This window comes from Callionymus lyra, chromosome 7, assembly GCF_982586985.1.
Source record: "Callionymus lyra chromosome 7, fCalLyr1.hap1.1, whole genome shotgun sequence".
NCBI classification, from domain to species: domain Eukaryota; kingdom Metazoa; phylum Chordata; class Actinopteri; order Syngnathiformes; family Callionymidae; genus Callionymus; species Callionymus lyra.
The window spans coordinates 16497295-16519240 of record NC_141824.1 but is presented as its reverse complement, the minus strand read 5'-3'; the positions used below and the strand labels follow the sequence as shown (position 1 = coordinate 16519240).

At 46.0% G+C, this 21946-nt stretch overlaps 4 protein-coding genes across 10 annotated transcripts; 3 read left to right on the top strand and 1 right to left on the bottom strand.

The window, feature by feature from the left end:
- Positions 1-41: 41 nt before the first annotated feature.
- On the bottom strand, positions 42-6247 carry abcf3 (ATP binding cassette subfamily F member 3). Its single transcript, XM_087795883.1, has 21 exons — positions 6136-6247; positions 5538-5685; positions 5391-5467; positions 5269-5324; positions 5115-5212; positions 4925-5047; positions 4596-4862; positions 4456-4536; positions 4335-4394; positions 4214-4270; positions 3457-3479; positions 3062-3117; positions 2799-2999; positions 2568-2644; positions 1897-1941; positions 1686-1818; positions 1538-1626; positions 1394-1485; positions 1203-1335; positions 448-535; positions 42-372 (listed from the first exon to the last, which is right to left on the bottom strand). Exons 1-21 carry the CDS (start codon positions 6206-6208, stop codon positions 214-216), a joined length of 2136 nt encoding a protein of 711 aa, XP_087652009.1. The 5' UTR covers positions 6209-6247; the 3' UTR covers positions 42-213.
- A 320-nt stretch (positions 6248-6567) lies between these two features.
- Positions 6568-13706, top strand: lrch3 (leucine-rich repeats and calponin homology (CH) domain containing 3). Of its 6 annotated transcripts, none has more exons than XM_087795983.1 (19): positions 6568-6893; positions 8762-8906; positions 8971-9097; positions 9183-9288; positions 9353-9489; positions 9563-9672; positions 9767-9860; positions 9954-10068; positions 10131-10270; positions 10346-10401; positions 10876-10921; positions 10990-11118; positions 11219-11272; positions 11351-11381; positions 11457-11570; positions 11647-11738; positions 11805-11942; positions 12015-12092; positions 12258-13706. In XM_087795983.1, exons 1-19 carry the CDS (start codon positions 6638-6640, stop codon positions 12462-12464), a joined length of 2175 nt encoding a protein of 724 aa, XP_087652109.1. In that variant the 5' UTR covers positions 6568-6637; the 3' UTR covers positions 12465-13706. The 6 variants fall into 6 exon arrangements, with proteins under 6 accessions (XP_087652109.1, XP_087652108.1, XP_087652107.1 ...); XM_087795982.1 differs by having other exon boundaries at positions 11348-11381; XM_087795985.1 differs by having other exon boundaries at positions 6569-6893; positions 11348-11381; positions 12380-13706.
- Positions 13707-14215: 509 nt separating this feature from the next.
- rpl35a (ribosomal protein L35a) lies at positions 14216-17565 on the top strand. 2 transcript variants are annotated; one of them, XM_087795996.1, is made up of 5 exons: positions 14216-14256; positions 14725-14762; positions 16342-16494; positions 17285-17429; positions 17493-17565. In XM_087795996.1, exons 2-5 carry the CDS (start codon positions 14752-14754, stop codon positions 17514-17516), a joined length of 333 nt encoding a protein of 110 aa, XP_087652122.1. In that variant the 5' UTR covers positions 14216-14256; positions 14725-14751; the 3' UTR covers positions 17517-17565. The 2 variants fall into 2 exon arrangements, with proteins under 2 accessions (XP_087652122.1, XP_087652123.1); XM_087795997.1 differs by having other exon boundaries at positions 14248-14266.
- A 173-nt stretch (positions 17566-17738) lies between these two features.
- Positions 17739-21499, top strand: rnpepl1 (arginyl aminopeptidase like 1). The gene is made up of 11 exons (XM_087795986.1): positions 17739-18851; positions 18915-19055; positions 19126-19277; positions 19346-19462; positions 19522-19757; positions 19825-19938; positions 19997-20109; positions 20189-20279; positions 20360-20587; positions 20857-20999; positions 21067-21499. The coding sequence occupies exons 1-11, from the start codon at positions 18363-18365 to the stop codon at positions 21295-21297; spliced, it is 2055 nt and encodes a 684-aa protein (XP_087652112.1). The 5' UTR covers positions 17739-18362; the 3' UTR covers positions 21298-21499.
- The last annotated feature ends 447 nt before the right edge of the window (positions 21500-21946 follow it).

The window sequence follows — 21946 nt, the reverse complement described above, 5'->3', positions numbered from 1 at the left end:
CAGATGTCATGTGTCAAAAGTCACACGATACGAGTCGGAGGTGATCGCACGTTTATTAGTCAAAGTTCAAATTAGCATTGTCAACAACATTTAAATAAACCCAGGGAATGGCTGCAGAGGCTGCGCCCCCTCAAGAGTCCAACTTCCCGTCCACCGGTGGACCGACCAGCGTGCAGGCGTGGGTAAGTCCCTCAGACTGATGTGATCCAAGCCTCACAGGTAACCCTCCTTCCTAAACTGCTCCTGCAGGATGTCCCGGTATTCGTCGAAGCCGCCGTCGATGCGCCTCACTTTCCCAAACTCACACACCCACAGCTCCTTACACACGATTCTGATCAGACGCTCGTCGTGAGACACCAGCATGACTCCGCCCTGCAACACATCATGGCTCAGTTCCCGCCTCTCTGTGTCAACACTGATGTCAACACGGATGTCAATCAAACTCACTTTAAACTTGTTCAGAGCTTTGGCCAGAGCCTCGATGGTCTCCATGTCCAGGTGATTGGTCGGCTCGTCAAGGATGTAGAAGTTTGGACTGAAGAACCAAAGCAAATTTATGAAGTTCGTCATACTTCTCTTTGTCAACTTATTCATCATCCTTCTCACGGCTAGAAGTCTAACATCGTCATAAGTGGTACAAGAAAATATCGATACACTTAAACACCACAAAAGGTTATATTACGATACTATGTTGATATTTAACAACGATCGTTTTTAAAATAGTTTTGCTTCCAAATCCTATTTTTGTCATAGTGGATTACGCATTAAAATGAAATAAAGTTTGAATAAAATGTTTCCATTTGAAAATGTACAGTTAACATGCAAAGATTTATGCCGTTTGTACATTTGTGTCGAAATTCATATTCTGGCCGCAAGATGGCAGCAGTCAATATTTCCTTTGCAGCTAAATGAACACTAAAACCCATCAAGATCCAAATTTTGGTTTTAAAACAAATTAAAGTAGTTACAAAAAAGTAAATACTGCGGCACCAGAATCAAGTACTCGACAATACTACACAAATATCCTTGTTCATACAGTATCACAATATATCGCAATATATCAATTGTTGCACCTGTTGTGAACAGATTCTTATACAACTTATTGTCATCATGATCAATTTCCTTATATCACCTATTTTTAATCATCATCTCTGTTCTCATCATGTTAACCATCGTCTAAACATCATCACTATCATCATCACCTCGACATGGTCATCTGGGCGAAGGCCACTCGGCTTTTCTGACCTCCAGACAAACTGGCCACGGGCCTGGTAGCGAGCTCTCCTGTGATACCATAACCCCCCAGCTGGTGGCGATACTCCTCCTCCGTCCGCCCTTATAGAGACAGCAGGTTAGTTTCAAATGACGTGACCCACGATTGTATCTTAACTACCAGGGAACTTGTTGAGCAGAAGCTCCACAGAGCAGACGTTGAGGTCTAGCTGGTCGACGTGATGCTGGCTGAAGTAGCCGATCTTCAGGTTCCTAAAGACGATATCCGTCAGTGAGCATCCTTGGTGCCGACTGGCTGCCTCACCTGTGTGCCTGTCGGATTCCATTGACGGGCGTCAGCTCGCCCATCAGCAGTTTGAGCATTGTGGATTTTCCAGCTCCGTTTTCCCCGACCTGACCGAAAAAAGGCTTGTTTTTAACTGACCAAACACAAGGTCCACAGAACCACGTACGATGCAGATCCGTGACTCCAGGTCGGCCGACAGGTTGAGCCCGGAGAAGAGCGGCGTGTCACGGTTGTAGTAAAACTCCACCTCGTCCAGCTGGAGGATGGGCGGAGACAGCTTCTCAAAGTTATCTGGGAACCTGCCGGCAACGGAAGATGGATCAGAACATGAACTGGTACCAGAATCATCAAGTGGAGAAAAGAGGAGGGAAGAGTACCTCAACGTGACCTCAAGTTCCTTCTCAATGGGCTTTAGCTCAGGTCTGCAGAGACAAAAATGGTGAGTGTGTGTGTCATGCAAGCATGTATAAATGAATGTTCAAATCTGTGTGTGTGTGTGTTTATATATATATATATATATATATATATATATATACACACACATGCGTCCATAAACATGCATGTATAAATGCATGTTTGCGTGTGTTCATACGTGTGCGTTTACATGCAAGTATGCATCTATAAACATTTGTGTATAAATGCATGTATGTGTGTGTGTTCATACATGTGTGTATATATGCAAGTATGCATCTATAAACGTGTGTATACATGCAAGTATGCATCTATAAACAGGTGTGTATTAATGCATGTACGCGTGTGTGTTCATACATGTGTGTATATATGCAAGTATGCATCTATAAACATGTGTGTATACATGCAAGTACGCATCTATAAACGTGTGTGTATAAATGCAAGTACGCATCTATGAACGTGTGTGTACTCACAAGTATGCATCTATAAACGTGTGTGTATACATGCAAGTATGCATCTATAAACGTGTGTGTACTCACAAGTATGCATCTATAAACGTGTGTGTACTCAAAAGTATGCATCTATAAACGTGTGTGTATACATGCAAGTATGCATCTATAAACGTGTGTGTACTCACAATCTCTCCAGCAGCTTGAGTTTACTCTGCACTTGAGCAGCTCTGTTGGCATTGTAACGAAATCTGTCGATGAAAACCTGCAGCACAAATAATTTTGTACACGTGTTGTCATGCCGGGTCCATGTCAAGTCAACTGCATCTACCCACGTACAGAATCGCGGAAATGTTCCAGGATCTCTCGAGAGTAAATGTTGCTTGGCGGCCACAGGGTTGTCAGTGAAGGCGTCGTACCTGGATGTGTTGGCGATACTGCAGCTGTGCATCGTACTCTCTGTGCATGTTCTTCAATCGGTCCTCTTTGGTTTTGATGAAGTTCTCGTAGTCGCCACGGTAACTGTCCAGCTGCTGCGAGTGCAGGTGGATGATGTCCGTGACCACGGCGTTAAGGAAGTTGCGGTCGTGAGATACGACCAAGATGGTGGATTGCCATGTCTGGGGACAGAGTTGAGGTAAGCTTGTGCCCACATGGCTTATAGACGGACCAGCACTCAGACCTGCAGGTAGTTCTCCAGCCACAAGATGGCTCTGACGTCCAACATGTTGGTCGGCTCTGTGGACACAAAATTTTAGCATCAGGGTCAGTTTAGAACGCATGTTCGGCATATCGAGTCAGTTCTGAAGCTAACCTGCTAGCTACCTCAGTCCATTTTTTACCTATTGGGAAACTCTTTAAGATCTTTTCAGTCATCAACTCAGAATTTTCCAGACTATTTTGACTTCATTCCTCTGAAAAAGGAGATGTTGCCATTATTACTCTTTTTTTAGTGTTTCAGGGGCTTCTCCCCTAATGATCCAGCTCCAGTAAAAGTATTAGATGCAAAATGGACTGGACTAATGTCTGGTCTGAATAAGTCTACACAGTTGTTCAACAGACAGTCATAGGACTCACCGTCAAGCAGCAGCAGGTCCGGCCTGTAAATAACAACAAGAACGAGTCAGTTTTCTCATGAAAGTGAAGGTGATACAAGTGTAGATGATGAAGATGATAATGAGAGTGATAAAGTTTCTGAAAGTGTAGATGATAATAAGAGTGATAAAGTTTCTGAAAGTGTAGATGATAATAAGAGTGATAAAGTTTCTGAAAGTGTAGATGATGATGATGATGAAAATGATGAAAATGTAAACGATGAGTGTGATAAAGATGATTAAATGGTAGATGATAATCAGGGTGATGAAGATGATAAACATGTAGATGATGATGAAGAAAACGTAGCTGATAATGAGAGTGATGAAGATGATGAAAGTGTAGATGATGATGAGGATGATAAACATGTAGATGATGAAGAAAATGTAGCTGATAATGAGAGTGATAAAGATGATGAAGAAAACGTAGCTGATAATGAGAGTGATGAAGATGATGAAAGTGTAGATGATGATGAGGGTGATGAAGATGATAAACATGTAGATGATGATGAAGAAAACGTAGCTGATAATGAGAGTGATGAAGATGATGAAAGTGTAGATGACGATGAGGGTGATGAAGATGATAAACATGTAGATGATGAAGAAAACGTAGCTGATAATGAGTGATGAAGATGATGAAAGTGTAGATGATGAGGGTGATGAAGTTGATAGACGTGAAGATGATGATGATGAGGGTGATGAAGATGATGAAAGTGTAGATATTGATGACTAAAGAAACTCACCGAGCAAAAAGAGCACTAGCCAACGCCAACCTCATCCTCCATCCTCCTGAGAACTCCCTACACACAAGATAATCGTCATCTTCAGTTGTGTGTGTGTGTGTGTGTGTTTGTGATATCTTACCTTGTGGTCTGCAGTTGCATCTTGGGAGAGAAGCCCAACCCTGCCAGGATCACGGAGGCTCTAGAAAAAGGATACAATACTTAGAGTTTTTCAGTGTCAAATTGTGTTGTGTAAAAGTTACCGTGCTGGTGCTTTATCTGCCTCGATCTCCTCCAGTTTGGCGTAAATCTCAGACAGCCGGACACTCGCTTGGCTATCAGCCCTGCAGAACACTCGATGGTTACAACAGGATCTCAAGTGCAGGAAGCGCTCGTCTCTTACGTTCCGTTGGCGATGCGAGCGTTCAGGGATCGCTCCTCCACCAGCAGCCCCTCCCTCAGCGTGTCGCTCTGCAGGACGCTCTGAAGGGCCAGAGTGTCGTCTCCAGCCACCTCCTGCTCCACGTGAAGGATGGAGATGTGACCTGGCACCCGCAGGCTCCGGCTCGCCAACATCTTCAGTAGCGTCGTCTTCCCCAGCCCGTTACGACCGATGAGACCGTAGCGCCGACCGGCCGCCAGAGACAACTCCGCGCCCTGCAGCAGACATCTGCACGCAGGGACAAGTGGTCAGATCCAGGACGTGGAGACAAGACTCCAGAAGGATCTCACCGCTCGCCAAAAGACACGTCAAAGTTCTCAATGCGGATGTCGTAACTGCGATTCTTCCCAGACTGATCCACTCGGGTGTCCTTCTTATTGCTCGCCTGACTCGCTGACGCCTCCTCCAGGACACTGAGGGACATACAGACAGGAAGCTTTAGGACAGGCAGCTAAGGAGATGCTGGAGAGGGAGACCTACAGTGGGCTAGTGCTTTTCTGGGAATCCTTCTCGTTGCGTCGGTCATGTTTCGCCTTCAGTTTGGCTTCAGCTTTCTCCAGCTTCTTGGCATCCACCGTCTGAGACACGCAAAGGTGAGAAGGACAACGGCTGGATAGTGGCATCCAAGACCTACCGTGTTCTGAGGCCGCTTCATCATCCAGATCCCCTGCGGGTCCTGAACCACCACGGCTAAGGAGAAGCAGAGACACGTGAATTCCAACTCCTCGGACCAACCGATGAGTTTCCGAGTCTTACTCGAGTCTGCGGAGATCTGAGACAATTGCACCGGTGCGTCCAGCAGAACCTGCCGCTGTGTACCGGGGCGACCAGACCTTTTGGGGAGATATGGAGGAACATCAGAACACGGGGACTTTTCATACAAAGGGGGAGTTTGCATCTCACAGATGGAGTGTGTTGAACATCTGCAGACAGATGTCTCTGATGTGGTCCTCGTTCTTCCTGTCGGCCGATACTTCCTGCAGGACCCCGCCGACCGCCTCAAACACCTCATCGCTGTCCTCGAAGTCCGAGCTGCTGTTGTCCAGCACACCTGAAACACACACACTCAGGCTTAAACAGATGGTAAAAAAAAAAATCAAAAAAAAATCTGCTGAGTCAGTATTGCCATTTAAAAGGTCACCAGGAGGGACATCACTTTTAATCAAGCCAAGAGAGAAGAACCACACAGAGAAAACTAGGGTGGAGATTGGACCTCTGACTTTTGTACAAGTGGACCAGATTAAACCTCAAGCTTTCTCACCGGGTGTCAACCGCTGTAACAGCCCGTGTGGGTAATTTCAGATCCAACCCAGTCCACTAGTCGTTCAACACGAGGTTCCAGCTGAGACCAGAGACCGGTTAGCCGAGCCCGGGAGACCTCGTTAGCTTGGAGTTCCATGAGTCTCGAGCGCCCTCGTGGGACGAGGGGCCCTCTCCGACAGAGTGGCGGGGTCTGATCAAACTAATCCCTCGTACGGCTGACAGGATCCCAGAGACTCACCTGTGATGTAGTCGAACAGTTCTGAGTCGATTTCTGGAAACTCGCTCCTCAGTATGTCCACGTAGGTCGCCATGATACCCGGCCCTGAGCGAGACCGATCGCGGAACTGCGCATGCGCTCAGAAGCGCCAGTTGCAGTTTGGGAAATGTAGTCAATAAGCATGACCGACTACAACTGCAGATGAGGGGGTGCAGTCTTGATGTCCAATAAAATAGTCTCAAATTATTTTGACGCATCGCATATTTGTCTGTGACGGAAACCTTTTTTTTTTTCCACTTCAGAAACAGAACCAACGCAGACAATATTTATTTACACCCAAAATACCATTTGAATAGTTCTAAGGTGTGTATTAATGGAGTGTAAATAAACGAAGTCCCTGAAACAAACTCATCCGAAGTTTTAGTTCCCGGTGTCTTCCCGTGTACTTTCTGCGCATGCTCCGCCCACAAGTTTGGGTGGGAGAGTTAGCCGTTAGCATCAGAGCTAACTAGCCGAGTGTGTAATGGCGGCCTCGGTGTTGCTGGGCTCCGCGGACAACACCGGACTTAACTACGCGGTTGCAGGTGGCATTGGAGGGAACGTACTAGTGGGTAATAACAATGGGCTGGGCCAGGCGGGCCCGGCACCCTGGAACCGCTCTCTGGATCGGGCTTTGGACGAAGCTTCGGCCACCGGGTGCCTGAATCTGAGCGGCAGGAAGCTGAAGGAGTTTCCCCGGAGCGCTTCCAACCACGACCTGACCGACACGACCAGAGCCGGTGAGAAACCGCCTCAAGTCTCCGTGCATGGCTTTTCATTGTTGTTTTTAATACTACCAGACACTTTTTCCTCGTGTTTCTGGAAGTCGTGGAAACTGTTGTCACCATCGGACCCAGACTCTCAATACGCGGCTGGGCCGATGATGAAAACATCACCCGTTTTCATATAGTCCGGCTCCAGTACTCTTAGGTGTTACCCCATTATTGTCTCTGCGATCGGACCTTTGATATACTTCTATAAGTAACTTGGTAGACTTTGACGCCTTTTGACTCACTTGTAGCACAGTTTGTCCCGCTGACAGGTCCCCAAAAACAACAACAACAACAATCTCCAAAGTGGTTTCAAACCACAACCAGTCCGAATAAACTTGCAGAGATAGTTTGAGTAAAGATCGAAGAAGATAATATCCAACCTCGGATTTGAACGATTTAGACTATTCTGATGCTCTGAAGCCTACTAGCATGCTAATGCAGCTAACGCAGAGTAAACACGCTCACTGGCAACTCTGTGTTATAAAGTACTTGTTTGAGACTAACCTCACCACCTTAGCTGTCTGACGTCATGTGCCTCACGTCATTTTTTGTTTGGTTATTGTTATACTTACTTACTTAAGATAATACACGAAGCACCGCCCACTCAATTGACGGACACGCGGGGAGTACAAAACAAACGACCTACATTTTCTGTGTATCGAACCTATTGGTACCCGGTCCATCTGGGTTCTGTATCGGTACCGTGGTCATTTGTGCATTTGAATGGATACAGCTCTGAGATATACTTTTTAGATATTCTACTGCAAGTTATCTAGTTACTTCTGCTCCAGTGAACTTGAACACTTTCAGACAAACTTTATTTAAATTGTCTTATGAAAACCCACTTTGGCTTTCAAGATTTATCTTACCCCATGACAGATAAACCCCTGTGTCAGTGGCCAGAACATCATGGATACTAGTCTCAATTAAAATCACATGACATGTCTGCAAGGGACTGCAGAATGGCTGCCTTGGTGCTTCCTTCTATCTTTTGGTTTTATGTGTCACCTTTTTTATTTTTATTGCTGTACTGACACCACAACAATTCCTATGTTGTGGTTACAACACTGGCAATAAAAACATTTTTGATTCTGACTCTGATGTGAGGCCACGATACTCATCACCATCATTATTTCACTATAAGTCATCATTGTTAGACTCAATTAATCGGAGGTCAGAAGGAAGAATGTCCCGATTGGAGGAGAGATTCTTCCCCAGGAGATGTTCAAGTGTCTTTGGGTCTTGCTCACGAGTAACGGGAAAATGGAGCATGAGGTGCCTGGACAGACAATACAGTTATCTCATGACTGAGGACTGATCCATTGTAAAGAAAGAGTTGCGCTAAACAGTCTTTCAGTTTACCAGTCCATCCATGTTTCTTCCCACTCTTCTCTATGGTTACTAAACATCTGTGAGGGTGTCACACATAATCTGTAGGATTCAGAAGTTGTTGGTGTAAAATTCTTATACTAAAGGTTGGTCACCCTCCAGAGACTCTAGAGTTCGTAATGTCTTGTGGTTCCTTTAGTCGTCTATCAGAGGTCCTCTTCACAAGCTTACTTTTTTCTAATTTTAAAACTCGTCTTTTATTGAAGGGCTTTTAAAACAGCATGAGACTCGGCAGCTGTTCCTAGTGACTTTTGTTTATTTTATTTTCTGTTATTGTATAACTATAGTGTTATTATTTTGTTTGTTATCATTATGTTCTTGTATAGTACTTTGTTTCGATTGCTGTTGTTTTAAAGTGCTATATAAATAAAAGACAAGTTGACTTGTATGTTGGGATGTGAAAGTGTGTGTGTTGTGTTAAAAATCCAGCACATCTTCCTTCACAGACTTGTCCCGGAACCGTCTCTCAGAACTTCCTCTCGAGGTTTGTCTATTTGTGTCGCTGGAGAGTTTGACGCTGTACCAGAACTGTCTGAGGTCGTTACCCGAGAGTCTCATCAATCTGCAGAGCCTCACCTACCTGAACCTCAGGTACACGCCTGCAACCACACACCCTGAACCTCTGGGCCACATTCTCACTCACATGTCTCCACAGTCGAAACCAGCTCTCCATCCTGCCAAGTGTCCTTTTCAGTCTTCCACTTAAAGTGTTGATCGCTTGCAACAACAAACTGGTGTCGTTGCCTGAAGAAGTGGGACACCTGAGACACCTGACGGAGCTGGTGCGTGACTTTCCTCAAGTCTTTCCGAAGTGCCTCAAAGTTTCCACCTCTGCTCAAATTTTATCCTTTTTTCTGCCCCCTGCAGGATGTCAGCTGCAATGAGATACAGACTCTACCTTCCCAGGTTGGCCAGCTGGAGGCGCTAAGAGACCTGAACATTAGAAGAAATAATCTTATGACACTTCCCTCAGGTAGATGCACACGTGTATTGCATTCTGAATGGTCGTTTTATAAAAATGGTTTGTCTGTGTTCAGAACTGGCTGAGCTCCCGCTGGTGCGACTGGACTTCTCGTGCAACAAAGTGACGATGATCCCGTTGTGTTTCCGCCGACTCACTCAGCTTCAGATCATTGTCCTGGACAACAACCCGCTGCAGACCCCCCCTGCACAGGTGTGGCGGAAGTGACCTCTCAGAATAACTTTTTTTGTCAATCCATCTTGTGATGACACTTGTTTGTGTTTAGATCTGCATAAAGGGTAAAGTCCACATATTCAAGTATCTGAACTTGGAGGCGAGCAAGACGACACCAGACCCACAGGACTATGACAGGCGGCCTTTGAACTTTTGCTCAGGGTCAGAACTTCCATTGTTTTTGTTTCACAATAGAATACTAGTTGTTTTGAGAACTGCTGTCAATGACCAATGGTTTGTATGTTTGGCTCAATAGGGTAGAAGATTTGTACCAGGGTCGGCCGTACGGTGCACTGGACTCTGGCTTCAACAGCGTGGACAGTGGTGACAAGAGATGGTCCGGTAACGAGGTCCGACAAGTTTAAAGGTTCATGTCTGCATCGATTTACCATGCAGAAAAATTGCTTATAATGCACGTGTTTGTGTGTGCGTCCGACTTGAAGCCAACAGAGGAGCTGAGCGACCTTCCCGTCAGAGTGGCAGAGATCAGTCGTGAGCAGCGTCACAGAAGAGATGAACCTCGTGCTGCAGGAGGCCCCCAGCTAGCCAACGGGACGCGTGAGTTATCCTCTGTTCAACATCTTAGGGAATTGGACCGTGAACTTTATTTGTGTCAACAGATTCAGAGGCTGAGCAGATTGACTTCATCGACAGCTGCGCGGGTGAAGAAGAGGAGGAAGAGGCCCGGAGTCGGGGAAGAGACAGCATTAGCCTTAGTTCCCAGTTTATGGCATACATCGAGAAACGCATCACCAAAGAGGTAACACGGGCCTACATGATCACGCAACTACAAACATCTACTAGACAAGATGTTAAGCTGCTCTTCTCTTTCAAGGGTTCGCCCGGAAAAATAAGCTCATCCAGACCTGAAGACACAAGAAGTCACAACAGGTAAGCAACCCCAAATCTTGGCTGAGTCAGTATGGAAGTGTGACTGTACTGTTTGACTTTGAAATTGGGAAACTTTATCATTTTATTGAATTTTTATTTATATTATTTAAGATTTTTCTTTTTAATACTGAATTAAAAATATATACATATTTTTAAAGGTTGATATCTTTATATTAAAATAATAGTGTTCATTTATTTAATTATTAGATGATGATGCTAGGAATAAAAAAATTGAATATAGATAATGTATTTTACAATTGTTAAAATAGTAAACAGAGTTATTATTTTATTTTACAGAGTTTTGATTATTCTTCTTTTTTATCAAATAAAAAAAACAACCTTTCAATATAAGAAATATTGCTTTAAAATGTTTAAAATAAATACATTTCAGAATGTTTAAAGTTGCAACATTTTAAATGTTTAATTAACAAATCAATATACCGGTGATTGATTAATGGACTTTGTTTTTCTCAGGGCTGTGCCAGATGCCGGCACAGCAACCTCAAGCTGTCAAAGCCAGGTATGTCACTGTCTGTGATTGCTGTGATCCAGTCGCCAACATCTCTAAAGTCGTCGTGTCATTCTCAGAGGGGTGCTCTGGTAAGTCCAGGAGGCGTGGAGAGGATGAGGAAGGAAGCTCAGATGGCTGCACTTAGGTACGATGAGGAGCGACATAAGACCCGCCCGCTGCAGAGAGACGCTATCGGCCATACCAAGGTAAAGTCCTGCCAAGATCACATCACTGTGTGTACGTCCATGTATGTGCATGTGTGTCAATGAGAGATGGATTTATTTCTCCTTCCTTGTTTGTTTTCAGAACATTCTCCCTTCAAGACCGTCAACACACACGGATGACTCCGCCCTCTTCATGGTAAGTTTGTCTCCAGACTCCGTTATCGTCCTTGTTGGCTCCTGGCTTGAATGATGAAGTCACGTGTTTCTCCAGCAGGGGGAGGAAAGGGCAGCATTATCTCCATCAGGTACGCACAGACAGGAAACGACAACTGGTCGTATGTCACACACTCACCCTGGCCCACCTGGTTCATCCTCTCCAGCCAATCAGTCGCCAACGTATCCTGGGTCAGGAGGCGCGGCCTCATGTCGGACGGCCAATGCCAGACCAGAGAGTTTTCTGTTACGACTGAGCCAGAGAGAGGACAAGAGAAAAGGTGATCAATGTGTTCCCTGAGTCACGTCGTCTAAAGACTTGAACGTTCCTGAGTGCAGTTCTGTCTTTGTCTTTAGGAGACGCTGTCGCTTCTCCGCAAGCGGACCAGACGCCTCCTGCTCCGCCGCTGGCAGAAGAGGATACAGAGCTAGTGGATCAGCTCAGAAAGGTTGCTGACATCAAAGTGATTGTCTGACACGCCATGTGACTCACTGGCTTCTCTTCTTTTGTCCAGAATATCGAGACTCGACTTAAAGTGTCTCTGCCCAGTGAGCTGGGTGCAGCACTGACTGACGGCGTGGTGCTCTGTCACCTGGCCAACCATGTCCGACCACGCTCGGTCCCCAGCATCCACGTCCCCTCCCCTGCTGTGGTGAGCCTGGACCTCTTTAGGTGGGTGATTTTGGGGGAGCCTGTACTGATCATGTGGCATTTTGTCTTCTAGCCCAAACTCACAATGGCCAAGTGTCGACGGAACGTGGAGAACTTTTTGGAAGCGTGTCGTCGGATCGGAGTCCCACAGGTACCAACCCACAGTTTTCTTGTCTCTTGTGTCCAGATGGTGTCTGGTGCACACACATACTCGACAAGTCTCTCAGGCGTCGCTCGTCTGACCACTGGTTGATTGATGCTGGTTACCATGGTGACAATGATGACCTCTGTCTCCGCTCTCTTCTCCTTCCATCAGTTTTCAGTTGCTCCTCCTCTGTCATGGTTACACTTTATTTATTCCTTTTGTTTTTTGTCCTCATGTTTGATCCGTCTTTTTGTTGCTACCCCTCCCTGCCATGTTCACCTGCTGTGTCACAGACTCACCTGTGTCTCCCCCTACACATCCTGGAGGAGCAAGGCCTGCCGCAGGTGGCGGCGACGGTCAGTGCCCTGCTGGATCTAGCACCACCAAGGCACTCCTCCCTCACCACGTCTGGACCTTAGGTGGCCATGAGACCTCAGGACCACCACATTGCTACCTGAAGACGGGACAGGAAGCCCAAGGAGAAGTTTCCGGGCTACTGTGACGTTTCTATGCTCCATCATTGATGAGCTGATTAGCAGACGAACAAACAAATTATGGCTAAGCTGTATTGGCACAAGTGTAGCTGTGTGGTAGACAACTCTAAGCCTGTAGAGAAAAAAAAAGATTTTTTTGCTTTTAATTGTATTTTTATGACTCAACGTCGGGGTCTTGGCTGTGTCAGAGGCAGCGTTGCTCCGGGTCGTTGACTGCAGCACTACGCTCTCTGCCAAATCACAATTCACTGTTACTTTTACTTCATATTTATTGAACTTTTATAAAGATTGGTTTCTCTTTTTATCACAAACAGCGCCACCTAGAAGCTGAAGTTTATGCTATAATTGCCGGTTGCTAGAACTTGAACTCCTGACACTACATAGCACGCCACCAACAGCTAATGAAATTGTATTGTTAGCCGTTGTGGAGCGTAAGCCAGTGAGGTGCTAATACTGGAATGTCTCATTTGTTTAGTGAGCTGACACTATTGTAAGTGAAAACAACATTCGTAGAATGGCAGGTGATGATTTTATTAGGGCCATATTACTAGCTAACTTATTTATTAGCAAAAATGTTTTCCATAGTTCAACCAGATTGTCGCTAAAACATTAGCATATCAACATCAGTGGCCCTGGGTAAATAAAAAACCAAAACCAAATGCAACTATTACTACAGATGTTTGCGACAATGCAAGTGTCCTTCAGCTCTAAATGCTTGTGTTGGGTTCCTAATGTCATCAAACTTGTTTTCGTTTGTTTTGCACCTTGTTGATATTTGTGTTTATTTTGTCTTCATCTGTGATGCCTTCAGTAACTTGTGTGGGGGTCAGGTGTACAGAAATCCTTTGTAAATATTAACCTGTATAAATAGATATATATGTGGTTAGGAGGGAACATGACCACAAGCTGCATCATGGTCAGGACTGGCCCGGCAACAGATGGACCAGGTGGAATGCTGGCAATAGAAATGCTCCACCTGCAGCGATGAGCGTGGTGTGTAAAGGACATTCCACTCTTTTGGAAAAAACAAGTTTTGAACTGTATTTTTTGGATTGTATAAAAGATTTGACTGCATTTGTACAAACTTTTCTTAAAATAAATAGCTTAATATGTCTTTGGTGATTTATGGGTGCCTTGTGTGTGTTCCTGGCTCTTGCATTAGTAAAAGAATCAAGTTAGAGCTCAGATCTATGTCGATTAGTGAAGCCTTTGCTTCCACACACTTGACCACATGAGCATCAAACAATGCATATTTAACATGATTATAAATGTATGTGACATTCTAACAAAAGTATAGTGGAGTGAACACATAAAATAATTAAGCAAGCTTCCTCTATGAATCTATGTCTAAAAAGTTTTCTGTGTATTATTACATTATTACATACGTATATATAGTAACACAAAGTCAGTCACACACAAACCGTCACAAACAACAGCAGTTGGTCCGAATGCTCAGTCCAAAAAGAGAAGTTTCTGGCTGACATACATTTAAGACAACAACCATTATTTCACTAGATTTAATTAATCTGCATGTTATCTGTAAATTAATTTTCCACACGTTGTTTTCTGTGATCCGGTGATTTGTGATCAGGCGCCAAAGGCAGCCCAGTGTCAAATAATTTCCCAGCATGCTGTGGGCACGTCCTTTTTCCTCCATCTTGGAAGCAGCATAGCAGGTCTGCATCAGTATGTCTTTTAAAATTACTAATGTCATTTTTAACTACACAATTCCGCCACAATTTCCATCGCTTTCTTTAGTTTATTTTTGTGTCTGCTATTCGGTCTACTCCGGGGATTTGTTAGCCTACGATGGCGAAGATTCAGCTCGGATGCATTATATCGGCGCGAAGCTAACGACGCTTGTTTAGATGATGGTCGGATAAAAACGCCTTCGTAGGATAAAAAGACTGCTTGGTCGGATAAATACTCGTTTGTCGGGAAACGACTGCTTGTATTAATAAAGAACGCTTGGTTGGAAAAGGCAACATTCTAAAGTAAGAAGGCTCCTAGTTAACGTGCTGTAAGTGCCGGAGCCATGACTTAACCGGATAAAGTTGAAATTTAATGAATAAATGATAGTTTATTATTAAATTTACTGTGAAAGTTGTGTGTTCCGTCCACTCACTAGTGCTTCTGTTTCACAGGTGAAACCACCTGATCAACATTTTAAGATGCCTGGAAGGTAAGTGTGTCCAAACTACCTTTGGGGAACCCTGTCAGAATATCTCTTATTGAAGAGCAAGTTAAATAGTTTGATTTATAATTGACATACAAGTTTGTGTTATTGAAGCCTCTGATTCAGGTGTAGATGTAGTGTTTCCATTTTAAAAGTGCAGTGCAAGATCTCACTGGGCTGATGTAAAGGGTCTGGTTTACATCTCTGGTAAGGGCAGGAATACAACAGTCTGAAGTCAATTGAATGGGCTTTCCAATTTAAAATAAGGTTGCCCCTTAGACATTGTGGAGTGAAGCCAGTTAAGGTGGCAGGGCCACTTTTGTTTAGGAAGTCTCGTGGATGCTTCCTTTAGGCCCACTGTTGGGTAACATCAGGGCAGATCAAGTATATGTTGATTCTTTATCTACTTTATTTTGAAGCACATTTTTATCACCATGCTTTAAGAGGTTTCAGGTATAAGAAGTCTATACTCGGCTCTTTTTGATGCCCCCTTGTAGGGCTGAACGATTATTGAAAATGATATATATATGGGATTATTTTCCGATTAAATATGTCATTCTTTCAATGTCCTCTTTTCATGCATATTTACCTAATGCAATTCCATAATTAACGTTACAGTAAAATGTATTTCTTTGATTGTTAAGATAAGTTTATTGAGCCATTTTTAAGATAAAGGCAAATTAATCATACATTGAAATAAGAAAAGGTTCTTTTAGTTACTATAATTAACCTTGTATACAAACATAATGTATAACTTGAAGCCTTGTAAATGTTCACTGCAAATACTTAAACTGTGAAAATGTGCTAAAAGGTCTTGCCAGCAGCACGTCTCAATCTAATATATTACCTGATGTCAGGATGGAAAAGAGTTAAAAACATTGGATCTTTCATTCATATCTGCTGCCATCATATTGGTTGTGTGTATCAACTCACTACTCTGTGGTTCGCAGTCATACGGAGGTTTGAGCAGTTGGCTTGTGACGCTGATGCATGTTGTTCCATGTCGTGGAGACACTAATGTTTTAGTCACAGTTGTCAAATACTGCTGGTCTTCAGCTTCTGTCGACATCATTGATCAATGCGTTAAAGCGGATTGTTTAAGCGTCTTCTGCTCGGCACCACTTGTAGGTCACTAGACTGCATGACGGCCCAACAATCAAACATAAAATGGAATTCAATTTGCAACCCTTGCGATATAATAATCGCAAGGGACAAGAACTGCAATTTACGATGGATGGATGCTGTCCGCAGTTTACACCTTTGAAAATGTTGTCTGTTTTCTTCTACAGTGACATGTTGTCGACACCCATCCAACCTATAGTTTGTCTATTTATTATTAAAAGTCCTGATGCCTTCATGTACAAACATTGTAACAAGATGCACAAAGTCAGGATTTCCATTCTTGACTATACAAAAGTATTTTCTGTGGCCAAATCCTGTTGGTGTTCTTAAGTGAAATCGCAAATGGAATCTTATGACTATAAACTTATACAGTAGCTGCTGCTGGCAAATGACTTGGTTAAAGCTGTAGAAATTTGGTTTCAGAGAACTTTAATGGGTTTTTTTGTTTGGATGACTGTTTCAGACTCTGGAGTAAGGCCATCTTCACTGGCTACAAACGTGGTCTGAGGAACCAGCGTGAGCACACGGCCCTTCTGAAGGTGGAGGGCTGCTACAGTCGCAACGAGGTCGACTTCTATCTGGGAAAACGCTGCGCTTTTGTCTACAAAGCAAAGAAGTGAGTCGGAAAGCAAATGTTGCGTCAACGTGCTGGTTCTAACCGGCTTTCTGATTGTTGTGTTCAGTGTTGATTCATACATGTATAACTCGAGTACATGGATGAGTCATACTAGTCACTCTAGTGACCCAAGTGTTTTTAGTTTAGTGACTTTTCTGTGTGGAGTTTGTATGTTCTCCCTGTGTTGCGTGGATTTGTTCCGGGCACTCCGTTTTCCTCCCACAGTCCAAATGTAAAGGTTGATTGGGAACTTGGGGAAATTGTCCATGGGTATGAGTGTGTGTGTGTGTGAATGGCTGTCTGTCTTTGTGTGCCTTGTGATGACTCGCATCCTGTCCAGGGTGTCCCCTGCCTCTCGCCCAATGAAACTGGGATAGTCTCCCCGCGACCCTGGTAGAGAAAGCGGTAGAGAATGAATGAAGCTACAGATTAACATTTCGAAACTCTTTACTCCACATGACATTTTTACAACGACAACCAAGTGTCTGCAGTTCATGGAGAAATATGACTTGAATAACAGTAGCACAAGAACCACTCTGGCCTTTCCTTTCTTTTGCGTTATCAAGTAACTGCTCTGTCTGTTGTAAAGCACCCTATGGGGTCTTCTCTGCCACCAGGCTCTGAGAAAGAATTACCTGGCAGTGCTGGTACTGATTAACAAAGTTAAATTTGTAATTGAAGTTGGTTTGGAATTTTTTGGTTTAAGTTGTGACTTCAGAAGGCAGGAGCCAGACAAGGGTTGAATCCAACAGGTTCAGTGGTCAGAACTGACCCATTTCACTGTCTGCAGGAACACGGTGACCCCTGGTGGCAAGCCCAACAAGACCCGTGTCATCTGGGGCAAAGTGACCCGAGCTCACGGCAACAGTGGGATGGTCAGAGCCAAGTTCAGCTCCAACCTGCCGGCCAAAGCTATTGGACACAGGATCCGAGTGGTGAGGCACACAAACGCATGCATATGCACATTTGAGTCACGTGACTGATGCCTGTTTCCTCAGATGCTGTATCCATCGCGAGTGTAAGCGCAGCTGCTGTTGTTTGTAAATAAACAATAAAGAAGTGATTACTTCATTGTTGCACTGTGTTTTATTGATCTGCTAAAAATAAGCGGCATGAGTTGAGCCATGTCTGTTAAAGCTCCTCCCTGCTGTATGTCAGAACCAAGCAGACATGTTTGTTCTGGGCCCAGTAAAGGGATGGTCTGGTTATTCCAGTAGTTCTGTCATGTGACTGCTCATCTGGCTCCACCCATGCTGCCGGTTCTGACCTGATCGACGCGTCTTGAAGTCAACGAAGGTGTTGCACTCAAACCTGCGCCGACTTAAATTTCCGCTCCTCACTTCCTGTGTTCTCCGGATCCTCCCTCGTCTGCAGACTGTCAAGTACGGCTGGACGGGCTGAATAAACGGGAGCACGTCGGTCTGGTTTTCGCCATTTTTTTTCCCCCCGGATAAAGCTGGTCTCTGGAGTCTTAACAAAATCATGGAAAGTGAAGGTTCCTCCTGGAAAGATGCTGATTAGCATCCGTGGCTAACTGGCTGTCAAAGTTTGGAAGCTAACCGTGCTAACAGTTGCTGCGACCAGACCGGCTTTCTGTCTCGAGGTCGCGTCGGTCTTTAACTTGGTCAAACTCTGTTTTGGACTGCGAAGGCGGTGTTCAAACCAGATAAAACAAACCGCGATCTAAACATTTTGCAGTTCTTTAAAGCGTCCGATCTCGGTTCCAGTTCCGCCTGGTTTTTCGCTGTAAACCTTTACGCGTTTCTTGAGTAATATCTTCGCATTTCAGCGATTATTCACCACTTAAGTTCGATTTGAGTCGAGGTGAACGTGTACCTGGGATCGATGTACATGTTCATGGACAGGAGATGGCCGAATTGCACAAGAACTCACTTTGTTGCTGCCGTAAGTCCAGACCCGCCTCAGGGGGGCGCTGTGTAGAAGAGTCATGTCGGCCCACTGTCGGACCGGTTATCCGGTCTCGGTCTCACAAGCGCCACCTCGTGGACATGGCCTCAGCCTCCAATTTCCACTGTTTTGTTCAGCGCCACTTCCACTTAGATCTACGACTGAACTTTGCCATGAAGGAGATGAGTGGTTGGCTGGTCCTGGACCTGGTGCCGTTGGAGACCGCAACACAAACCCTGATCCTGGACTCCCACCCGTCCCTTCTCATCCACTCCATCGACTGTAAGGTTCCAGAGGCGGGCCAGACGGAACCCATCTCCCTCACCTACCGGGTCGACCCGTTCACAGATTATGGCTCCATCCTAAGCGTCAGCCTCCTGGCCGCAACAGTCCGGCCCGACAGGCTGATCCAGATCACCATCAGATTCACAACCACGGATGGGCCTGCGGTAAGAAGGTGTGTATTAGGCCTGAGTGCCGCCTGCTGAGTCGTGTTTGTGTGTGTTGGGTAGATCTGGTGGCTCGACCCGGAGCAGACATGCGGTCAGTCTCGTCCGCTCGTCTTCACTCAGGGTCACACGGTCTGCAACCGCTCTTTCTTCCCGTGCTTTGACACGCCGTCGGTCAAGAGCACGTACACCGCTTCTGTCCGGGTTAGTCCCACCACCGTTCAACCCTGTCTCCCAAACCTCTCCGTGTCCTGATGGTCATCTCCTCCTGCAGGTTCCGGAGGGAGTGACTGTGCTCATGAGTGCCTCCAAGAGCTCTTATTCCAAGCTGGACCGGGTCTTCCAGTTCTCTATGGAGTTCCCAGTGCCATCCTACCTCGTGGCTCTGGTTGCCGGTGACTTGCAGCACGTGGACATCGGACCACGGTCGGTTCTACGGCACACCTGCTCACCTTGCTATTGGAACTCTTGGATTGATAACAATAGTTCCACAGGAGCAGAGTCTGGGCCGAGCCTTGTCTCCTGTCCTGTGCGGCGTCTCAGCTGAGCGGCAGCCTGGATCGCTGGTTGGGCGTGGCCGAGGACCTGTTCGGACCGTACCTTTGGGGCCGGTGAGTGTCGATCTCTCTGAGGTTCTGATGTGGTCATGTAACGCTGTGGCCGCCCACAGGTGTGATCTCGTCTTCTTGCCGCCCTCCTTCCCCATCGTGGCCATGGAGAACCCCTGCCTCACCTTCATCATCGGCTCCATCCTGGAGAGCAGCGACTTCCTGCTCATCGACGTCGTCCACGAAATCGCGCACAGCTGGTTCGGAAACGCCGTCACCAACGCCACGTGGGAGGAGATGTGGCTGAGCGAGGGCGTCGCCACCTACGCACAGCGCCGCATTACCACCCACGCCTATGGTACCGGAATCAGAACCAGGACTGCTGCAAGTTTTGTAGCTACATGAGTGAATGTCTCCCCCTGCAGGTGAAGCCTTTACGTGTCTGGAGACCGTCGTACGTCTGGACGCTCTGCACCGCCAGCTGACCCTGCTCGGAGACAACAACCCTGCCAGTCGCCTGCACGCCAAGTTTGAGTCAGGTGACACGCGGAGAAAAACAAAGAGGTGTGTGTGTCGCTATAACTTCCGCCTCCGCAGGTGTGAACCCCAGCACGCTGATGAACCTCTTCACCTACGAAAAAGGCTTTTGTTTCGTCTCGTACTTATCGCAGCTTTGTGGCGACGTCCATCACTTTGACCACTTCTTGAGGGTCAGCGTCACAAACACACACACACACACACAATCATGTACACACACCATTGTGAAGACTGACGGTTTTGTGTCTCCAGGATTACATCTCACAGTTCAAGTTTCAGTGTGTTGATGCTCAAGACCTCATCGACTATTTCCTGTCCTACTTCCCTGACCTGCAGAGTCAAGGTGTGTGTGTGTGTGTGAGGGTGTGTACGATTGTGTGTGTGTGTGTGATGGAATGACGTCTCTTTTCTGTGTATTGTCAGGTCTGAATTTTGACAGTTGGCTGAGCGGCTGCGGTCCTCCTCTGTACGAGCCAGACCTGTCTGCAGGGTCCACTTTTACCGGGCCTGTCAAAGACCTGTGTGACCTCTGGAGGTGCAGTACCAGCGTTGACCTGCAGGCGGTCAGGACCTTTGACCTTTCTACCTGGAACACGTTCCAGATTGTTCTGTTCCTGGACCGCATGCTGGACAGCGCCCCCTACAGCTCAGGTACATGCGACTTAAGTTAGACCTGTACCTGAGGAGGGTCAGGCTCAGGACTTTTTACAACGTCCAGACCATCCAAGGTCCACCTGCCGCTCTCCTCTCCAGATGCACCTCTGGCTCCTAAGACATCGTCTGATGCGGTTTCTGGGACGCCCAGGTTCAATCAGAACCCCCCCCCCCAGTGATCCTAAACCCGTTCACCGTCTGACCCTGTGTGTTACCTTGTGTGCGACCTTGTCTACCCCACCTCTGATCCCATTGTTCTCCCCTAGAGGTCATGTCGTCTCTGTCCAGCTGCTACTCGTCTCTGTTTGGCGGTCTCTGTGCAGAAGTTCTGATCCGCTGGCTGCAGCTGGTGGTCCGGAGCAGCTTCCAGGGGGAGTTGCCACGTGTCCGAGTCTTTCTGCAGAAACATGTGAGAGAGCCACACTGTCCGCCCTTTGACCCCCACTGACCCCCACTGTTTGTGTCCCTGTCGACAGACCTCCCGGATGTACACGGTTCCACTGTACGAAGACTTGGTTGCTAGCGCCATGAAGACCGATGCTGTGGAGATTTTCACCCAGACGCAGCGTCGCCTGCACCCCAACCTGAGGAGGGCGCTGCAGCACATCCTGTTCCCGGCCGGCACAGAGACCTCCAACCAGAACAGTCAAGCCTTCCTGCTTCCGCCTCCTCTTTCTGCCTCCAGAGATGTCAACGTCTCGGCTTGATGACCTCAGCAACCATCTACAGTCATGTGACCAAGTGGGAGACGTTTACGAGTCAGGACCTGGTTCTGGTTCGGCTCACTTGCAGCTAAAATACTTGAAGTGTGACTGTGTATCTGTGTGCGTGTATTTTAATATAATTGAGTGCGTGTGTGTGTGACAGAGATCGTTGTCTGACACTGAGGGTGTTCCAGTGCAATAAAGTGGATTTATGAAGTTTGTCGGTTCTGTTCGACCTTGGATGTGATCTCTCTCAGCATCCTTACACCTGAACTCACATGGCAAAGACCCTGATGCATCAAATGTTGCCCCAAAATATTCATGACACAAACACACGGGTTACCATGGAAATAAATACCACAATATTATTTTATTTCAATAATGAAACGTGGTTTAAAAGGAGAACTGTGAATATAGCCATCAACTGTTGACGTCGTTTACTTTGAAACATTATTGTTCGAAAAGAAAACTAAGTACCTTCAAATGATCAGAACCGGGCAATGTATGCGCGTTGTTTTTCCTCCAAACAAACCTGTGAGTTGACGCACACAGAACATGCTGCAACGACCATCCCGTTCTCAAGATCGATTAGGAGTCATTTTATTGTGAAGGGTTGGCGGGAAGTATTGATTTGATTGTCTGACTCGCGCAG